The sequence below is a fragment of the Argentina silus genome, assembly GCF_951799395.1.
Source record: "Argentina silus genome assembly, chromosome: 18".
In the NCBI taxonomy this organism is placed as follows: Eukaryota; Metazoa; Chordata; class Actinopteri; order Argentiniformes; family Argentinidae; genus Argentina; species Argentina silus.
The window spans coordinates 7,410,612-7,420,047 of NC_139672.1; the positions used below are offsets into that span (position 1 = coordinate 7,410,612).

General features: G+C 47.8%; 1 protein-coding gene across 1 annotated transcript; it reads left to right on the forward strand.

The window, feature by feature from the left end:
• Positions 1 to 6,072: 6,072 nt before the first annotated feature.
• Positions 6,073 to 8,881, forward strand: LOC310819412 (C2 calcium-dependent domain-containing protein 4C-like; the record flags this gene model as incomplete). Its single annotated transcript, XM_083690695.1, has 3 exons — positions 6,073 to 6,226; positions 7,439 to 8,187; positions 8,336 to 8,881. Exons 2-3 carry the CDS (start codon positions 7,444 to 7,446, stop codon positions 8,879 to 8,881), a joined length of 1,290 nt encoding a protein of 429 aa, XP_083546821.1. The 5' UTR covers positions 6,073 to 6,226; positions 7,439 to 7,443.
• Between the last annotated feature and the right edge of the window lie 555 nt (positions 8,882 to 9,436).

The following is a 9,436-nucleotide window of genomic DNA, read 5'->3' on the forward strand; positions in this document are numbered from 1 at the left end:
GTACTGTGTGTATGTCATGGTGGCTGTTTACCTAGTCAGTGAAGGGAGAGAACTATTGTACTGCTTTGTCTGGTACTGAACAGGGGGTGATAGGGGACGGACAAAAGATAATTAACTAAATATCAGTTTTATGGCTGTGAGACAACAGGCCCAGCTGGTTAGAGACTGTAAGGCACAGAGGTAAACACACACACACACACACACACACACACACACACACACACACACACACACACACACACACACACACACACACACACACACACACACACACACACAGTAGATTCCAGAGAGCTCAGTGCTGTGCTTGCAGAGCTGATAAATGGGTCTGAGGATTATGTGATATACTGGAATAAACAGACCGATAGAGCACATCCCTAGAGCAAATACTGACGAGAGAGAGAGAGAGAGAGAGAGAGAGAGAGAGAGAGAGAGAGAGAGAGAGAGAGAGAGAGAGAGAGAGATACACCCTGTATAGCACAGAATAAGGGCTGTCTCTTCTGCCCCTGTCTTCAACTATCTGTCCACCTTTGTTGTGCATCCAACACATTAAGGACAGTGTCGCTGTGTGTGTGTGTGTGTGTGTGTGTATGTGTGTGTGTGGTCATAACAGGGCGAGTAAACATCAGGTTGAAGTAATGGAAGCTGGAGCTGGAAGACCCACATGCACGCACACATACACACACATACACACACACACACACACACACACACACTGTGTACAGAGATAATGAGAACAAAATGGACCTAATCGTTAAACAAACCCTCTAAACAGCAATGAAAGGAAAAACAATTAGTTCTCACAGTCATTTGGCATTCTCTGCATTTCCCCACTGTTGATGAGAGGGACATCCTGTGCCTCTCATGGTTACACATGTCCTTTGATGTGTCAAGCCAGTGATCTATGGGCACAATTTGTAAAGCAGAAAAGACAGTTGCGTCGTTAATATCAGACATTATGCAGATACAGACAGAAATAATGATCTCAGGAAACATCAAAGCTTCACTCTCATAAAGGGGCAGAGGAATCCTAAATTAAGTCTTGCAGGCATGTTTGCCTATACTTGGGTGAAGCGGAGGAAGAGTCAAGGGTGGTGGACATACGGAGGACAGGCTCATTGTAATGAATGAAATGGAATGAGGAATGGAGTTTGATACCGTTCTTCGTTCTGTCCCATGCATTACAATGAGCCTGTCCTCCGATTTCTACCTCCACCAGCTTCCCCCAGGTAAGAGTTCATGTTCCTTTTAGTGTTCCTGCCCTATGAGAAAGCACAAATGACAGTACTGTGTCCTTTTTGGTTCAAATACCTGGTCATTTCAAATTGAAAGTACCAAGAACACATTTTTGTCCATTACTTAAACCAGGATGTTGACTGATCTCTTGTCTCCTCTTTGCATGCAACCAACACAGAGCAAAACATTTCCTTATTTGTTTTGTTCACCAGGTCCAAACCCCCCCAGTCTGTGCAACCTAATGCTCTCAGCGGGAGATTCCAGTCGCTTCACACAGGCCATCGAGAAACAGAGGCTAATTGGCCACTCGCCCTGTACCAATGAAAACAGAGACATTTGCTCTCCGTCCTAATGGTGCAGACAGTAAATTCCTTATTGGCCCAATGAGTCAGAGAGAGAGAGAGAGAGAGAGAGAGAGAGAGAAAGAGAGAGAGAGAGGGAGCAGGAGAGAGAGAGAGAGAGGGAGAGAGAGAGAGGGAGCAGGAGAGAGAGAGAGAGAGAGAGAGAGAGAGAGAGGGAGAGAGAGAGAGAGAGAGGGAGGGGGAGAGAGAAAGAGAAAAAGAGAAAGAGAAATGCAATTATGTCCTAATTGAACCTGTGAGACAGGTTGGGGAGAGGGTCATGTTGGTATGATGAGACAGGGGGGAGATAAGAGAGATGTACTGATGGAAAGAGAGAGGTTGGAGAGATTAGAGAGATGGAGAGATAGAGTTTGAAACAGAGAGAGAGATGAAGAATAAGAGAGAAATATAATCAAACCCAGAGCTAGCGATTACCAGACCGAACACATTAAAGTGAGAAAAGAGTCAAAGTGAGATACGTAGAGTGAGAGAGAGAGATACAGAGAGAGGGAGGAAGAGAAAGGGATAGAGAGCGAGGGAGGGAGAGAAAAGGATACAGAGAGAGAGAGGGAGAAATACAAAGTGACAGAGAGAGAGAGAAAGAGAGAGAGAGAGAGAGAAAAAAAATATGAACACAGAGAAAGAGAAAGACAGAAAAAGAGGGGGGGAGATTGACAGGCCGTGAGAGGGGAGAGGGTGAAGGAGTCTGAGGCGAGGAGAGGTACAGGACACAGAGGTCAGCTGAGAGCTGATGAGAGCTGGAGCAGACAAAGGGTAAGAACGATGTAAGGCGGAGAGAGAAGGGCAGACAAGGACGAACAGAGTCAGGTTCTACAGGTTGTTCGAAAAGGAAGGAGGGAGGGAGGGAGGGAGAGAGGGAGGGAGGGAGGGAGGGGGGGAGGGAGGGAAGGGGGGGAGGGAGGGAAGGGGGGGAGGGAGGGAGGGAGGGAGAGAGGGAGGGAAGGGGGGGAGGGAGGGAGGGAGGGAGGGAGGGAGGGTGGAGAAACGCCGGCGCATGGATCTCCAGTCATGGACATGGTCATTATAAACAGGAGCAGAAGCGTTCTATCTTAGTTTTCCTCCAATTAAAAGTGACAGTGAGTCTGAGGCTGGGCGGAGAGCCGCCTGATGCTCTGTAACTACTACATTAAACCTCTGTTAAAAATCCACGCCTGTAAAACACCATACACACACACACACACACACACACACACACACACACACACACACACACACACACACCTGGAGAACACAACACACACACACACGCCTGGAGAACACAACACACACACACACGCACGCACAGACACACACACACCCACACACACCCGCACACACACACACACACACACACACACACACACACACACACGCACGCCTTGAGAACACAACACACACACACACACACACGCACGCACGCACAAACACACACTCTTGGAGAACACACACACACACACACACTCACACACGCACACGCACACACACGTACATGCCTTGAGAACACAACACACACACACACACACACGCCAGGAGAACACAACACACACACACACACACACACACACACACACACACACACTCAGTGTGTTTGCTTTTATTCATTTTTGTTAGTCTTCCGAGCTTTGAGAGCAATGTAACAACTTAAACAAAGGGAACGATTGTTCATACTTGTAGAGAATATGGTATGAGACAAATATCAAGCAGGCAGCCCAGCATGGAGACAATGTGTCAAACCCTGCCTTTTTTGTTTTTTTTTGTTTTTTTGACTGACATGAGGGGCATCGTCAAACAACACGATTATGTAGGACTGGCAATAAAGTAGAACCATTTCCTGTTTGTGACATAGCCGCCATGGGGACATACAGTACAGTACACAAAATGCGGTCAAATCACAGTCAAATTGCAGCCATTTTCACATGGAGAGCTCCATTAAGTGTCTGTTGGGAAATTGTAGAAATTTGTTTGTGCTTTTGGCTGTTGCAGAAGTGGCGTCTTGGACTGAAATAGGGCTTCTATTTTTCCACTTTGCCCAGCTAAAGAGGTGACGCAGAAAGGAGGGGAACGGTGTCCTCTGTCGCCCTTTCTCTCTCTCTTTCTCTCTCTCTCTTTCTCTCTCTCCTTCTCTATCCCACCACTTCTCTAGCCTTCCCTCTGCCCTTCGTCCTATCTCCCGTTCTCTCCCTCCCTACTACCCCCTTTCATGCTTTCCAATTAGAGCTTTCCCATAACAGCACAGTTTAATGTTGATTAGCAGGTGCTTGCTTCTCCCTGTCACCATGGATACACATTGGTACCCTCTCACACTCTTACACCCTATATTTACATCACACTACGTGTGTGCGTGCGTGTGTGTGTGTGTGTGTGGGGACGGGGGGGGGGATGGGGGGGTGTGTGTGAGGGGGGGGACGGGGGGACGGGGGGAACGTAGAGAACAACAATCAGTGTTTTGTAGGCGAACAGTATCATGTGACCAAAGCTGTGTTCTAGACACTTTTCTGAAATCTATACCCAGTTCCCTTTACCATGACATGAGCCAGTTGATCTGATGCAATTGTTTCATGTTTTGAACACATCCCAAATTGTGAAGAAAAAAAACTAGTTGTTCATGTTGCTATGGAAGCAGCACAAAGGAGAAATTATAATTCAGAGGTGTCGATCTGTACATCAAAAAAGCCAACATCTGTCACCCTTGAAGGACAAAAGCTGTTGGAGAACTTCTGTTTGTGTCACCTGTTTTGAAGTCAGCCCAGAAAACGGTGTGCAATCTCACATTCCTTTATGTTTTGCCTTTCATTTCCATACTTTCAAAAAAACCCATTTCCCTCCCCTCTCATTGCAATGTCTCTACCTCCCTGCCCTTTCTTCTCTCCCATTCTATTCTTCTTTATTTCTCTCCTTTACTCTTTCACTCTTCATCTCCCACTCCATTATCTGCTCTCTCTCTCTCCTCTTGCTCCCTTTCTTTTTCTTTCTTTCCCCTCTGAAACACACACACACACACACACACACACACACACACATACACACACACACACACACACACACACACACACACACACACACACACACACACACACACACACACACACATACACACACACACACACACACACACACACACACTGCTGATCCTGACTGAAGTGTTAACTGACTCCTGTTAGCTTGTACTTGTAGTTTCTTTCCCTTCCTTTCGATCCTTTGTCTTCCCTTTCTACACACGAGAGACTGGTGGCTTACCATGTACACAACTAATATTAACCTTTCCTCTAACGTTGAAATTAACTCTGAAGCCCTAATTGATTATCTCTTTCTCAAACGTCACAGGCAACAGTTGCTTCACTGAACTGTTTTGACCACGGTTACCATGGTGACTGCTGGGCAATTTAGTCTTCCCCACCATGTGGTTTTATTAGAAAAAAGCAGAACTGTGATATTTACATTTCTGTTGTTATTACTGCTGCTATTTACGGCGGTGGTGCTGAGTGAGAAGCTGTCTGTGGCCCTGGAATGGACCTGTGGTGCTGAAAGGACAGCTACCAGTGGGTTCTGCTGATCCCAACATAGGAGCTAGTTGCCAATGCCAATGTCCTTTTGGGAACGATAGCGTCAGATGAGTTGGAACTTAGGTTGGAGTATCTACACACCCCTGTGGAACTCCAGAAGTAGGGTTGACGACAACTGCTCTAGAAATCGACAGACTGTTGTTGCACTGATGAATTGTGTATTCTGTGTGTGGATGTTTTTCTTTTCTATTACCCAGATGACAGTTACCCATTTGGAGTGAATGGAGCCCTCAGTTCATAGCTGACCTGAGCTTAAGGGGACCATATCCCCTCGCAGTTTCTCTCTAACTGTCTCCTCATTGCCCACCCCCCCCCCCCCCCCCGCCATTACAGATCTCCCCTCACCTAACATTTCCCAATGGCCCAGCAATATACTGTGATCTAATAGAGCAGCCAGAGCCTCTCTAAGGGACTGGTCTTCTCACTACCGGAGAAATCAGGAGCCATCTGAGTGAGAAGAATTGCACAATTATCTCATCAAATTCAAGATTCTTCAGGGAGTGCATCAGCACTGGAAGGTCTAAATACTTTTTTTTTCTGAAAATGCCTTCTGGCCATCTGGCCCCTTTCCAGTTCATGCCTTTTATAACAAAAAAGACATGAAAAGTAAAAGCAGTACACTCGCCTACACAGCAAACGCAACAACAGCCTAGTACCAATCTGTTCTTAAATTAAGGCAAAAGTCGTTTAGCCTGATTGAGACATTGAATACATTTTTTTATTTTGTATTTTTTTAATTATTATATCCAATATCCACATTGTTTTACGCGCTGAAATCAAACCGCGCAATTAGAAGAGACAAGTGAACTCCTATTTTGAGTAGGGCGCGTTGACAGCTTCTGAACCTCCCCATTTGGCTCACACGCAGTCAGCAGGGCTTCATAAACCTCGAGGAGAACTAGAGTGATCAGATCATCAGTTCCTTCTCCAGACTGGTTTACGTTAATCCACAATCTTGTCTGAGGAGAAGAATCCTTGTGAGGTGAATTACGCACGGAGAGCTTTGAGGGGACGCAGACGGACGCACGTGAAAGAACATTTTCCATTCTTTCGAAAGAGTGCGAGGACAAAACTTGCAGCGAAACGGTAAGTTTCGAGAGTTCTACACTCAGCAGGTGCGACATATGAGCTTGAAAGATCTTATGTTGGTTTATAAGTAAACTGCTGTCATCAATCAACCTGCCTAAATATGTGTTTTCTTTACAGCGTGTAAAAAGTTTAAGTTACAGTAGCATATACCAATGTGAAATTAAATCCTTAGGGAAATTAATTTATTAATCTTCGTCCCGCAAAAAGACGAACATGTATTTAGAGAATGTAGACATGCACATTTATCCCACATTTAAGTATAACACAAGTGATAAGAAATGGACTGGCGCCGTATACGCGCCCCTCTGATGAGTGTATAGCCAACGCTATGCGCACTTATAATTATACGGAATACAATTGCCTCGGGGGGCTTAGCAAACACTTTTAACATCAAATTCCTCCAGATTAGATAAATTGCTGTTACGAAAGTATGTGTGGTAAACAGTCAGCGCTCTTACCTTTATGCTCATTTATTTTGTTAGATAACCAGACAAGAGTAAGAAAAGTACCACCAACAAGGTGTGAAATCTCTCAGAGGGAACTAGAAGCGTAACGACAGGGCTACACCGCAACAGGTGCTTAGCAACGCTCTTAAGGAGTTGAGTTGCTGTCTGTTTCTGCCTCTCATTACTGAAGGATTTTTTTTTTTTTTTTTACACATGAATTGGTCGACGAGTCTTTTGAGTGACATTGGACGCTCTCACGCGGTGTCTCTGACATTTCTCGAGGGACTCTGGCTGCGTCTGAATAGACACGGCTCACTTCTATTGAACTTAACTGATCAAAGAGACAGGTGTCAGGTGAAAACAAATGGCTGCAGGTAGACTTTCATTGCTTTTATCACCGGTTTTTACAGCTCAGTAAAGACGACTGCGAGGGGATGAAGAGGGACGTGACACTTAGAGTTAGACAATTGAGACCTGTCCCTTTTTTTATTTGTCTGTTTACTACTCAGCTGTTGTTGCCTATATGCAGATTCCAAATAATAAAATTAACCTTTGGTGCCCTTGAAATAGTGGGCTAGACTTAGATCAATATTTTCAATGCTTAAGGAGATGGATTCCCACACTCAAGAGATTACGGCAGGCCCACAATCCATTTCTTATTGACTTAAGTAGGAGAGGAAAATATTGAGTGGTGAATTAACCCTCAAACTACACCCTATCTTCCCATCCGCCTGTCTCTCCAGCTCCTGTGACCCTCCTTTAGGCAGCATGTGGCTCCTGGACAAGCTCCGTGGCTCAGTGGACGGCAGACCCCATTCTCAAGCAGCGTCGGGGGGAGACAGAGGACAGACTCCCCCCTCCGTCTACACCAACGTCCTCACCCCCGACAAGATCCCCAACTTCTTCATCCCCCCCAAGCTGATCTGCTGCCCCCCAGAGGTCGAGTCCCTCACCCCCTCACCCCAGCCACACTCCAGGCTGCGCCCCTCGGCCTCTGCCCAGGCCATCTGCCAGACACCTCGGGGCAGTAAGAACCCCCGCAGCCCACGCCTGCTCTCCCGCTTGGCGGGGGACACAAAGAGTCTCCTGAGGGCCGCCAACCGCCACATCATCCAGATAGAGAGCGCCGATGACCCGGGGACGGTGCCGGGGAGCAGGGGAGACCCCAACACCAATGCAGACCCCCAGTCCCAGACGGCTATGTCTCTACCCTACGTCCCCAAGGCCCAGACCTCCTATGGCTTCTCTACCCTGGTGGAGTCCCCCCACACCCGCCGCAAGGAGTCCCTGTTCCACAGCGACCCCAACACCCCCCTCACCTCGCCCAACTCCCCGAGACGGACCGCCCAGGGGGGCAACCACCTGGCCCCCGCAGACTCCAATCAATACCGCTATTTCAGCGGTGGGGAGAGCGACACCTGCTCCTCGGCCGAGTCCTCCCCCTTCACTTCCCCCCTCCTCACCCGCTCGGCTTCGCTGCTGCGCTCCATCACCCAGGAGACACAAGCTAAGGTAGGTGTCTCCATCCCTATGTTTCTGTTCTTTCTCTTCTTGTCATTCTCTTCTTGTCTTTTAACAAGCCATTTCTAAAAACAGAAACAGACCATGAAAAGTCTTCTTTCTATTTCCCTCCCCACCCTCTCTTCCCCCATCCCTCCAGATGTCTCGTGCCAAGCGCAACCTGGCGCGCCACAGCTCCCTCTCCACCGACGAGTGCAGCTCGGCCGACACCAGCCCCAACATGCAGCGCCGGCGCTTCCGCTGCCCCCCGTCCCCCGCCTTCCGAGGCTGCAAGGGCAGCGGCGGCCCCTCCTCGGACATGGCGCAGCGCCAGCACACCGTCAACCTCCACAAGGGGGGGACGCTGAGGCTCATCACGCACTACGACGGCGAGTCGTCCCGGCTGAGGGTGCGCGTCCTGGCCGCTGAGGACCTCTACGACAGACAGACGGACATTAAGAGCATCAACTGCTGCGTGGCGCTCTACCTGAACCCGGGCAAGCAGCAGAAACAGAGGAGCACCATCGTCAAGAACAGCAGGAACCCCGTGTTTAACGAGGACTTCTTCTTCGACGCGCTGCCAGCGGCGCAGGTCAAGATCCTGGCCATGAAGATGAAGGTGGTGAACAAAGGGACCAGTCTGAAGAGGGACGTGCTGCTGGGGGAGAGGGAGGTGCTGCTCAGCGAACTGCTCCCAGGGTTCTAGAGGTTTCTAAGGGCCGGGTCTCATTCCAGAACGATGACTTTCCTTCAGTAGTTCCATACCTTATGGCCCCCTTCCTCATTCACACCACCCTTCAACAGATCTGATATAGGACTGGATAGATGAAAGCAAATAAGGCTGATCGCTATTGCGTATGCTTACACCTACTGAACTGAAGCCTCTCAGGTGAATCTGTAGAGGATAGATCACTAAAGCTGGTATTCAATCAAACACGCTCTCTGCACAGTATTGTTCAGTTTAGCTGCAATCATTGGCTTTCACGTTTGTTTTTCTTCCGTAATGCAGGTTTGATTGAATTGCATGATCCTAACCTTATCATAGCATACTTCTGGACAACATTGGTAGACCTATATGGTCTTTCTTTGTATTTTCCCCTCTGAACCTTGTGCTTCTGGAGATGTTGAGGTGAGATGTCCCCTTGGTGAATATTGTGTCTTAGGTGAGTTACATAATCATTTGGTACTGAGCTCGATGATGCTCTAGCTTGAGTTGTTTCCAGTTGTCTTTTGTAATTATTCTGTACTTTCCCGAGATGTT